At 33.6% G+C, this 13,394-nt stretch overlaps 1 protein-coding gene across 1 annotated transcript in view; it reads right to left on the reverse strand.

Moving 5' to 3' along the window:
• arhgap44a (Rho GTPase activating protein 44a) overlaps positions 1 to 6,058 on the reverse strand; it is a 54,731-nt gene extending 48,673 nt beyond the window's left edge. The window contains exon 1 of the mRNA XM_073829498.1: positions 5,939 to 6,058. Within this exon, the coding sequence (XP_073685599.1) occupies positions 5,939 to 6,058 (120 nt within the window). The remainder of the gene's footprint in view (positions 1 to 5,938) is intronic.
• Between the last annotated feature and the right edge of the window lie 7,336 nt (positions 6,059 to 13,394).

Below are 13,394 nucleotides of genomic sequence, written 5' to 3' on the forward strand. Positions count from 1 at the left end.
ACATTTTTTATTATTTATTAATTTTTAGCTACACTATATTATGTATAAAAATATATAAAATTAGATTTGTATTATTTATTATTTATTTAACATAAATTTATAAATTTATTTTACATATAAACATGCAAATCATTTTTTAAAATAATAAATGTAAAAAAGCATCAATAATAAAAAAATATTATATATATATATATATATATATTTATATATATATATATATATATATATATATATATATATATATATTCATACATACACAGTACAAAGCTTTCTATGATATCTATGTAATAATTTTATGATTTATTTAATTTTAGCTATAATAAATTATATATTTAACAAAAATGTATGCATTTATTTTACATTTAACAACACAAATAAATGTAAAAATAATAAATGTAAAAAATAAATATTAAAATGAACGTTTATACAAATATATATATATATATATATATATATATACACACACACACACACACACACAATTTTTATTATTTATTTAATTTCTCTTTTTCTTTTAATGTACTAAAGTAACTTAAATTAAAACTAAAGTAAATATAATATAAACTATAAAAAATATAAACATTTAAAAAACTATAGCTAATGGAAATGACAGAAACATACTACAATGATTATATGAAAATAAACAAATTCAGCATGTATAAAAAACTATAATGAATATTGCAGTATTATGCTGTGATTACTGCAACTTTTTCTTAACATTTAAGAAACTTAAAGTTGCCGTAGAATGCATTGAGAGAATATTTTAAATTGTTCTCTGATATCTACATAGAAGGCATATGGCATAGGAAAGGGCAAAAAATCTCCAGAAACAGTTTTACAGGTCCATTTACAACCCTAGGATTTGTCCCTAGAATGAAATGCTCTGTTATTGCATTATTTGGAAGCTTCATGAATATTAATGAGCTCTGCTCTGATTGGATGTTTCACAGAGCTGCTCATCTCTATAGCTGGCACATGGATAAAAATATATATTTAATTAGGAGCTCTAGCCGCTTTTTTAATATGTGGTTTGTTGAATCTGCCGTTTACTGTGATCGTATGTGCTCTGTGTAAAGTTATAATGTAGAGGGAGTGCTTACTAACAACACAAGTTCAGCTGCCTGTCAGTGATACTCTGGATCTGTAAATCATTCGCCATCATCAGCGCAGTTATTTCTCCATCATTCACCATCATCAGTGCAGTCATCTCTCTGTTTATGTGGTAAGTGAAATCTTTTGTACTGCAATGTAACAGGCTAGCGCTAGCATTAAGCTAACCGTGTCCCTTCAGTGGCTTGCCTTGTTTTACTGATGTGCTGATGTTACAGATGATTGGGCGATGCAAATGTTGGAGGTGTAACTATTAACGATCCCGGGGATGTTGCATAACAGTCTGTGTTATGTTGGAATTGCCCTTTTATTCGGTGGTCTTTTGCAAACACTAGATTTATATAAGAAGGAGGAAACGATGGTGTTTGAGACTCATGGTATGTCATGTCCATGTACTGAACTGTTATTATTCAACTATGCCAAGGTAAACACAGTTTTCCATTCTATGGCACCTTTAACATTATTAAAAACATTTCAAATTTTTTAAGAAAAACTGTGGAAAATTACTTCTTAAGTGTGCATCAGACACCATCTGCCAAATCTCTCTGAGAGAGGTACATCAAAAAATGTATTTCAGGCCACAAACATCATAATATATATATATATATATATATATATATATATATATATATATATATATATATATGTTGTACATAACAGACTTTTTGCATTTTCATGGCCTTAAATAAGAAAAAGTCAAAAAATTTCAAGAAAAGCATCACAGGTTAACCAGTACTTCTAACAACTTAAAAACCAAAATGACCCACAACATAAATTTGTATTTCTGCAACAGTGAGAAAAATCACATTTACAAAATTTCATATTGTTTGGCCATACAGCAATGCTAAATTCAATCCAAAATTAAATCAATATTTTACATTAAATATTGAATTACAATTATATTTAAAATTTAATGTATATAAAGCACTTATATAATATTTTATTAAATTATATTCTTATTATATAACAAATAAACTGCTGTTAGATGTCGATTTAAGCTATATTTAGTGACAAATAGGTACAAGTGAGATCTTTTTTTCTTCATTCAGCTGTGTGTCTCTTAAGGTTAAAAAAGCTAATGCATGGCTTTTGAAAGTCTAAAGCCTCGAAATCGTCCCTCCACTCCCATTTTACAGCAATTAATAATTAAAAGACTATCATCCTAAACAACAGTTTTCAATTTCAAGGCATTTTTGCCCTTACTAAAATCAGTATTCTGGTTTTCCTTCTGTCGGTGACTCATCACTCAGTCTGTCTGTTCGCTTTGAAGATGACATGAAACAGACCCTATTGACTTGCCATAGAAATGTCCGTAATCTTATTGTGTATGATTCATCAGTGCACAATATTACACAGACAAAAAGTGTTTGCTTTTATAATCTTCCATCAAAAGTCTGCAATGTCTATGTCTCTTCTACTGACGTAACCATATAATAATATAATATAATAATAATATATAATGAACAGTTCCTAAACTACGTTGTGATTAGATGAGCCAAATTCATAGCCATTTTAAACTAGCCAATATGTGAGTAGACACACTACTTAATACTTAGTTATTAAATTTCCCACATTATTCTATTTATTGAACAAAAGTGTTTTTGTTGCCATAAAACGACTGTAATGCACAAACTCCAAAACAAAATCAGTGTTATGAAACTCTCCCTCTCTGTTTTCGAGCAGCAGTGTCCTCCTGTTTCAGGTCGATTGATTAAAAAAAAAACGTTTCCGAAACCCAGGCTGCCTACAACAGATGCTTCAAGCTGAACCGCTCTCCTACACTGCAAATTTCCCAAGGCAAAGACAAAAACAAACAAGCGGCCTGGCAGAGGAGAACAGATGATGCATGTGAATGACCCTAGTGCTCAGTGAGATGGGCCTGCTGGGGCCGGGCCAGAGATGAGGCACTGACCGGGGACTTTAGAGCCCAGAGAGTCCCACACACATCTACTTGGCCCATCAGGAGACTCACGAAGGCTCTACTTCAATCATTCTTCAACATGACTCACGGGCAGCAGGAGAACTTTCAAAGATGCCAATTAGTTTGCGGACATCTTGAAGAGATGGTTCTTTTTATTAAGGCTGCACTGTGTTGATATTTCCCATTGCTCTGTATTAAACTTTCGAAATTAATTCAGCGCTTAACAAATATAATTTCGATCTGGTGGGCTGTTCTCTTTGGAAATTTTTTAAAGACATTTAAAAATTCAAATTCAAATCTTCCATTGGTTATACGCTATCAGCCAAAAGTTTTTGAACAGTAGGATTTTTGACGTTTTTTAAAGAAGTCTTTTCTTGCATTTATTTCATGTTAAAGTACAAAAACTGAAAATTTTTGAAATATTTGTACTATTTAAAATAACTGTTTTCTATTTGAATATGTTTTAAATTGTAATTTATTCTTGTGATCAAAGCTACATTTTTATGATTCTTTGATGAATAGAAAGATCCAAAGATCAGCATTTATCTGAAATAAAAAGCCTTTGTAATGGTATTATAGAAATGAATACTTTTATTTAGCAAGGATGCTTGAAATTGATCAAAAGTGATAATAAAGACATTTACAATGTCACAAATCTTTTCTATTTCAGATAAATGCTGTTCTTCTGAACTTTCTATTCATCAGGGAAACCTGATAAAATTCTACTCAGCCGTTTTCAACATAGAAATAATAATAAACGTTTTGTAAACAGCAAATCAGAATATCAGAATGATTTCTAAAGGGTCATGTGACTGGAGTAATGATGCTAAAAATTCAGCTTTGATCACAGGAATTTTAAATTATATTAAAATAAAAAAAGTTAAAAATGTTACTGTTTTTGCTGTACTTTGGATCAAATAAATGCAGGCTTGGTGAGCAAAAGGGACTTCTTTAAAATCATTAAAAACACTGCAAAACATACTTTTACTTAGATTTTTTATCTTGTTTCCAGCCAAAATATCTAAAAATTCTTACATCAAGAAAGATTTTTTAGATGAGCAAAAAAAAAAAAAAAAGTCAAAATTAAGTGTTTTTTTGCTTAAAATAATCTTGTTTTCTGTTTGAAATAAGATTTTTTTTGCTTACACCATTGGCAGATTACTTTGCTTGTTCTAAGCAAAAAATTCACTTAATTTTGTCTTTTTTTTCTGAAAACAAGAAAATAACTTTTACTTGTCTAGATCCTTCTTGGTTTAGGAATTTTTAGATATTTTGGCTGGAAACAAGATACAAAATCTAAGTAAGAAAATCATTTTTTGCATTGAATCTCTAATTGTTGCCATTAAAAAAAAATCAAAGCATTAATGAAGCATTAAGCATTAAATTAGAATGCACCCCATTAACACAATCAAGCCTAGAAAAAAAAAAGTTTACGACACCCCTTTAATTTGTATTCTGAAGATGAACGAAGGTCTTACGGGTTTGCAACACGAGGGTGAGTAATTAATGATAGAATTTTCATTTTCGGGTGAACTAACCCTTTAAAAGTATTTTATTAAAAGAAACACATTTTTAATAATGCTACAACAACATTACTATATCCCCGCCTCTCTGCTCTCTGATTTCATACTTCATACTTGACAGTTAAATTTGTCATTACCAAAGTAATTGCTACTTGTAGCTTTAATTGTTGTCATACAGCAAATAACCTAAACAATTATATATCAAATATGTGACTCTGGATCACAAAACCAGTCATAAGGGTCAATTTTTTGATTGTATACATAATCTGAAAGCCAAATAAATAAGCGTTCTATTGATTTGTTGGGATAGGCCGAGATACAAACTGAGGGTGCAAAAAAATCGAAATATTGAGAAAATCGCCTTTAAAGTAATATGCATATTACTAATTAAAAAATTAAGTTTTGATATATTTCATTTACAAAATATCTAATGGAACAAGATATTTACTTAATATCCTAATGGTTTTTGCATAAAAGAAAAATCAATAATTTTACCCCATGCAATGTATTGTACAAATATACCTGGTTTTGTGGTCCAGGTTCCCATATAAATTATACGTCAATGTGTATAAAAATCAGTTTTTATCTAATTTACCAATTAATCAAAAATACTTGGCAGATAAATGTTATCAGTTACAAAAAATAATAGTAAGATGCAGGCCTAATAGTTGCCATATATTAATAATAAAAAAACACCTAAATGCTCTTGCTGTTTACCTAGCTCAACTAAATCAAATTAAGTCAAATGAAGTATATTTTCATGTTGTTTTCTCTCCAAATAAACAATTTGCAAAAATCCATGTAAAGAATATTCTCAGAAATTTACGACGTACACAAAAAAAAAAAAAAAAACACAATCTGGCAACACGGGTTAACAAAGCATAGATAACAGGAGGTGTTATGACAAAGGATCAGAGAACGTATAGGTAGGAAACAGCATACTTTTAAATCTACACCTGCCGTGGTGTTTCTTATTTGCCATCTCTATTTTTGGTCCGTGTGATACTGAAAAAAGACACTCCTGTTCACAGGCTGTGAAGACAGTGCTGCCTTTTATATTCAGGTACAGTTGGGGTCAGAAAAAATCCTTTATTAAAAATTAATTTATGCATGCTAGGTTGAGGTAAGAAGTGATCTGAGTCAGGTACAAAATTTATGACCAAAGGAATCCTCTAAATGCCACCCATCTTTCATAGATATCTCTCTAATTCCTGGGAAACGTGAATGAAATCCTAGCCATTCAGGTCTATTATGAGCACTGTCCGATCCTAGCCAAAGAATTCCAAACTCGGTCTGTGCACACAGCACTTCCTGTGTGAGCGGGCTGGTGCCTGACACAGAGGGGACCGCAGGAACAATGTGTGTATGGACCCTAATCACAGACCTCAGAACAGCCAAGACACTGGCCACACAGACTCACACCCTTTCTCCTACCCACTTCCTGTCCTGTCTGGAAAAGCTCTTCCTGCAATTGTGGCTCGAGCAGAGCCACGCCGATCCGCATAATAGCTATTCTACTGCTTTTATTTAAAGACAGAATGAGACTTTATCACTGCAGAGAAGAATAGCGCTGCTATCGGGGCTCTTATCTGATGCCAACAGCCCTGTGGTGGAGGGATTGTTTTCGCCATCTGTTCCTTGGCTCCACTTCTTCCTCCATCTTATTTCAAGCACTTCGTCAGGCCTACAACAGTTGGCACTTTCCAAGAATAGGGTGCAAAATAGGGCCTGAAACTCTTAAAAAATTAAGAGCTTTTTGGTGGGTGAAAAGAGGTGCTCAGACTAAATATTATATGAGCTGCTATTTGTTCATTTTTCAACCCTGCATTAAACAGTCTGTGTAGAGACACCTGCAGTAAATGCCATTTCAGAAGCGGTTCTGTGCCATCTATGCTGTGTAAATTTGGCATAACACAAAATGCTGGTTTGTACTAGTAATTAATAAACTTTAGGGACTTTATATATAATAGACCTTAATTTTAGTGGCTAGAAAGTGCAACAATGGTGGAAATAAACATAATAAGGTGTTAGGGCTGTGCAATTAATCGAAATTCAGTTTCGATTTAGATTTTGGCTTCAAACTATCATGAAAATACAGTAATCGAGATGAAATGATTATTGCGGCCCATTATTGCCCCCCTTTTAGTGGTGCGCTTTTGCTCCTTCATAAAAGCCTAATTTCACATGCAAATCAGCAAAATCATGTAACGTGACTTTTATAAAATGGGGCGTGCTTGATTTATTAATGTTAGTTTCATGTTGTGTGTATGCGTTTAGAGACGGAGCAGAAGACGGACATGTAAAGTTATCTTTTAGCTGAAGGTGCGTGCCTTAACTGTCAAATACACGCAAAAATATTTCAAAATGAGCCGCTTGGTGATTATTCATGTAAACCCTTGTCAGTTATGTCTTAAACGATCATAAACAGAGAATGAAAATATGTGTACCGGTATATAACAAATAATATCCCTTCTGCCGTCTCTGTGCTTAATATTAATCAAATGTAAAAATACAAAGAGAAAAATCACTCACTGCTCTTGAATGGAGGACTTTTTATAGTTTTAATTAAGCAATAAGGTACGAGAGGCCGTTCTGTATCATGAATAAATCACGGCTGAAGGGCGTTGTTAGGCACAACGCGAAGCAGAGTAAAATATTAAAATCAAAAATATATATTAATTTATATATATTGAGTTTTACTTTTCATAAAGTAAAATCATTAACTGCCTTCCGCTGTAAAAAGTAGTCCCTAACTGCTGCAGCCAGTGTTGCCAGATTGGAAATGTCCAAGTATCGTACCAGAAGCTCAAAATTATCATATTTGGGAGAAAGTTATCGTATTTGAGTAAAACGTTCAAAATAAAGATATTTATCTAGATGTTACAGCTATTTATCCTTTTCAGCACTCATTTTCTATACTTTATTGTTAAACTAACAACCTCAGTTTTGAAACAACTGACCTAAGTGCGCAGGAACGTTAACTTAGAGCCATTCTCCAGGTTGATATTGGTTGAGAAGACGTAAGATTGGATGAAAGACATGCGTAACGCCACGTTCACGTCTCCTCACAATCATGATGGTAGACGTAGGATCCACACAGCTAGATCTTTGAGAATAGAAGCTCTATAATTACTACGACCATGGTGTCACAAAATTCTGAAATTATCGTACATTGTGGTATTATTGATCGTACATCGTACAGAGGTCAAAATTATGGTACAAATACGATAATTATCGTACGTCTGGCAACACTGGCTGCAGCTGTGTTTACGTTGCTAAGGGTGGTTGCTAAGAGGGTTCAATGATACACAAAACCGTTGAGTGAAGCGGTCATAGCAGTGCCGTATCATGAATACGACACAGCTGCTGACCAATCAGAATTGAGGAATGGAACTAACCGTTTTATAATAAGAAACAAAGCATGTTTAATTCTTACAGTGAAGACAATGTTTTATTTTCCATTCAAATAATTACATTCAATTTCTGTAGTAGGCTTTTAGACTACTTTAGACTTGCATAAAAGTATTCAGTTTTTTTTTTCATTTTTATCTTTTTTCTGTTGTATTGTTATCTTTAAATTAATCACTAATACAAAGTTTTGGACCCAGTCATAATTGTGTTAAATAATCAAAATTACAATATTGACCAAAATAATCGTGATTATGATTTGTGCCATAATCAAGCAGCCCTATAAGGTGTTGAGGTTATAGGCCTACTGCAGTATGTTAAACAACATTTTTTTGTATATTGTTTTTTATATTAAAAAAGTATTTTTGGCAACCAAATTATTCGTTTGTACCAAACATAAGAGTTTTTCAAGGGCTGAAATCATTGACTTAAAAAGTTAGCAATTCTCTGATGACATGTTTTGACTGTTTCAGCGTCTGTTTCAAGCACAAAATGTGGAAAAACTACAACGTAAACATATCAGCTGTATGAATGCACTAGAATAGTTTGTTTGACTATTGTGCTTGTTTGGCTGAAATATTAAGAGGTGGTTTGTTGAATAACTATTTTAACAATGTCCGTACCTTTCTAGGCCTTAAATGTGGTAGTTGCATTGCTGTCTGTGCAGGGTCAGAAAATTTAATCAAAAATCAAAATCATAAAAAAATGCATATTATTTTTTATTTACTACTGACCTGAACAAGTTATACTGACCTGAATAGTTGAACTTATAAAAAATGACCCTGTTCAAAAGTTTACATACACTTCTTAACACTGTGTTGTTACCTGAATGATCCACAGTTGTTCGTGTTTTTTTTTTTTTTTTTGTGATAGTTGTTCATGAGTCACTTGTTTGTCCTGAAAAATTAAACTGCCCGCTGTTCTTTAGAAAAATACCTTAGGTCCCACAAATTATTTAGTTTTATAGCATTTTTGTGAATTTGAACCCTTTCCAACAATGACTATATGATTATAAGATCCATATTTTCACACTGAGGACAGCTGAGGGACTCATGTGCAACTATTACAGAAGGCTCAAACGCTCACTGATGCTCCAGAAGGAAAAAACATGCATTAAGAGTCAGGGGTGTCATTTTTTTTTCCATTTAGTACTGCCCTTCAGAAGCTACAGAAGATATTTACATGTTTCCCAGTAGTCAAAATAAGTGAAATTTACCCAGATCTTCAAATTCGAATAGTTTTCACCCCCCAGCTCGTAATGCATCATTTTTTTCTTCGGAACCATCAGTAAGCCTTTAAACCTTCTGTAATAGTTGCATATGAGTCCCCCAGTTGTCCTCAGTGTCAAAAAATAAATCTCAAAAATCATATAGTCATTGTTGGAAAGGGTTCAAATACACAGAAAAAACACAGAATTTGTAGGACCTGAAGGATTTTTTTTCTGAAGGACAACGGGCAGTTTAACTGTTCAGGACAAACAAGGGATTCATGAACAACTATCACTAAAAAGATAAAAACACAGCTGTGGGTCATTCAGGTAACAACACAGTTGTTGTACATCAAGTGTATGTAAACTTCTGACCTCAACTGTATTTATTAGCACTAACAACAACAAGCTCCAAATGCTGGATTGATTAATGCTTCAAATTAAGTAATGGAGCCAGTGCTCTGCATTTTGTGGAAAGTGCTAGTTTCTCTGGAGCTTTAGGCATCCTTTTAAAGAGCAGCAAAAGGACAATCTACTAATAATGTATTTAGGCAAGAGAGAAAGGTTACATTTGTGTGTTTATGACTGAATATTTCATCCAAGCAGTCTCTAAAAGTCTCATATAGTGGGATATGAGGACAGATATCTGGGACATCACACAGAGAAGTGGACCACTTCTTTCTTATGGATGTTCTACATACAGTCAAACAATATTATACGGAGAGATTGTGAGCAAAAAAAGAAGTAACCAAAATAACAAATATGGAAATTAGCAGGTGTGTACACAGTGCTACAAACACAAACAAAAAATCTCTGTTTGCTGGTAATCTATATTGTTATTTTTCTTCATCCTGCTGTATCCTCCGCAGATCTACACACAACATGATACAGAGAGCAGAGCAGCTTTGGGTCTGTCATCCTGCATGTGTGCAAACAGCCCTTGGCAGGAAAAGGGATAGTTCCCCAAAAATGAAAATTCTGTCATTAATTACTTAGACCTTTGTTCATCTTTAGAACACAAATTAAGATATTTTTTTATAAAATCCGAAAGCTTTCCGACCCTGCATAGACAGCAACACAACTACCATGTTCAAGGCCTAGAAAGGACATAAATAGTCAAAAAATAGTCCATGTGACATATTGTTCTCTAGCACGATGAATCATTAACAATATGACCAGAAACACGCATTATACTACACACTATATAGGTTCAGTTTTCATTCATATTCACTTTTCAGTTTGAATTTCCTAATGCTTTTGTTCATATGACAAGCTCTCACATTCTTGCTCTGAATCTGCAAACCAATGGTGTGTAGACACCCTAAAGTTGCGAGGACCCGGAGGACTCCAGCAGGCAGATATATCCATCCAAGTGAAGCCATCTTACTCACTGGGCGGCTACACTTGTCTACCAACTCTGCTTCAAAGAGCCATTCGAGCCCGACAGGTAGTCATTCCCCTGCTGCCATGTCTCGGACAGAAGATGAGCCCCAGAGAGCCAGCAAGATGACAGGAGCATATGTTTAAAAGGACACTTGAGTGTCTCCCGCAGCCTCCTACACAGGAGGCCAGAGGGGATTGTTACCAGGAACAAGATCAAAGCCAGGGGTCTGTATCAGCATAGATCTTTACAGACACAGACTTTACACTGTTTATTTTCAGAGGGAGGAGTTTCCTCCTGGGATATCTGACATGCGTTTGGTCTGCCTATCACGTCAAGTGTCAAAAGCCAATAGTATTTTGGATAGGACAGAATATGCAGTTGAGGTCAAAAGTTTACATACACGCAGAATCTGCAAAATGTAAATTATTTTACTAAAATAAGAGGGATTGTACAAAATTCTTGTTGTTTTTTTATTTAGTACTGACCTGAAGAAGATATTTCACATAAAAGACGTTTACATATAGTCCACAAGAGAAAATAATAGTTGAGTATATAAAAATGACCCTGTTCAAAAGTTTACATACGCTTGATGCTTAATATTGTCTTGTTACCTTAATGATCCACAACTTTTTTGTTTAGTGATAGTTGTTGATGAGTCCCTTGTTTGTTCTGAACAGTTAAACTGTCTGCTGTTCTTTAGAACATTTTTTTTAGCATTTTTGTGAATTTGAACCCTTTCCAACAATGACTGTGTGCTTTTGAGATCCATCTTTTCACACTGAGGACAACTGAGGGACTCATATGCAACTATTACAGACGGTTCAAAAGCTCACTGATGCTTCAGAAGGAAACACAATGCATTAAGAGCAGGGGGTGAAAACTTTTGAACAGAATGAAAATGTGTATATTTTTCTTATGTTGCCTAAATATCATATTTTTTCATTTAGCACTGGCCTTCAGAAGCTCAAGCTAAAGTTAAATTTACCCTGATCTTCAAATTAAATGCATTGTGTTTCCTTCTGAAGCATATAGTAAACTTTTGAACAGGGTAATTTTTATAAATTCAACTATTATTTTCTCTTGTGGACTACATGTAAATGTCTTTTATGTGAAATATATTACTCAGGTCAGAACTAAATAAAAAAATAATTGCAATTAGTATAATCTCTCTTATTCTGGTAAAATAATTAACATTTAGCAGATTCTGCAAGGTGTAAGTAAACGTTTCACCTCAACTGTAAACCCAAACACTATAGTCTATTGACCTCAAACATAGGCAGGATGTGAAAGGAAGACCACAGTTTGTATATGGGATTATTTGTAACTTGCATACTACATTGAAACTTGGATAAATAGAGAGGTTCATCTTCAGAACACAAATTAAGATATTTTTGATGAAATCCAAGAGCTTTCTGACCCTGCATAGAGAGCTATGCAACTACCCATTCAAGGCCCAGAAAGGTAGTAAGGACATAGATAAAACAGTCCATGTTGCATTAGTGGTTCAACGTTTTATCAATGTCCTTACTACCTGAATGAAGTTTACATTAGAACAACTGATCCAGGGTTTCCTCTGAGAAGGCAAAGGAGGCAGTGACTCTGCAAAATGAGAAACTATGTGAACATTAAAATAAGACCAATAAAACAAAACTCAAGAACAAATAGTGTGTAAAGCACTCGTTTTCTAAAGTAATACTGTTTAACTGTGACACCAGCAGATCTTCTTTCCCCTTAGTGGTTGCACTGAGTTCATAAAGCATGGTGTCTAATGTGGGGGAAACGACAATATACATATAAAAAGTCACAACGTGATAATGCCAACCTCTAATGTTTGCAAATGGTCTGCAAACCAACCCGAATGACTTAAACTGAAAATAGACAGACAAATTAATTACAATGTAATTATTTAGATAACAACCCCTCAGCTAAATGAAAAAATTAAAAATATGCTCTGAGTCAGCAGTACCACACACTCATAGCTTCATAAAATTACGATTGAACCACTGATGTCACATGGACTATTTTAACAATGACTAGTAATCTAATTAATGACCGTATTCTGAATAAGACAATAATATGATTAAGCTGTTTACATGAGTTGCTTTTAGAATATTCCTTTCATGTTCCCGTTTTACATGTTAGAGTACATAGATCGATTAATGACACATCATTAGGTCCACACGCGACGCTATCAGTTCATCTTCGTTGACTTTTGGATGTTTCGGTTTTAATTTTACAAAAGCTTTAAGTGGCTCTGGACATATGCAACAAATTGTTTAGAATGTGTGAGTTAAAATTTGCCGTGGTCGCATTTGTGCGAGTGCATGCTGTGCTGCTCCAAAGCGTCTGCTCCATACAGCGAGCGTTTCAGAGCCAGTCAGATTTTAGGAAAAAAAAAAAAAAACACACGCAAGCACAGTCACCGAAAGCCAGTTTAGTTTTCCTTTTTTTGTTTGTTTTCATTTTGAAAACCCTGTTATCTTTGCCGTTTACCTCTCATTACGCTTTGGAGGCTTTCTTTTATTTATTTTTTATTAATTAATTAGATTGCTCAGTATTTGCGCGCCCTGTAATAAGTCGGCATATAACACAGCATGTGATGGAGTCCATGCCTCGTCTTATTAGTTTTTGTTAATAAATGCTATTTAAGCATTTATTTATTTTATTGTTGTTATGCTGTTTAATTAAAAATAACAAATCCATCTTTTAAGAATTTGTTTTAATCTTAAAACTGATATGTAAGCAAAACCAACATCATGAATTCGAAAGTAAAAGTGAAAAGTATCCTAAGACATTCCAATAGCGGAAATCCCGTTCACAAAATAAAAATCACAAATAATA

This window comes from Garra rufa, chromosome 1 (assembly GCF_049309525.1).
Source record: "Garra rufa chromosome 1, GarRuf1.0, whole genome shotgun sequence".
Lineage (NCBI taxonomy): Eukaryota > Metazoa > Chordata > Actinopteri > Cypriniformes > Cyprinidae > Garra > Garra rufa.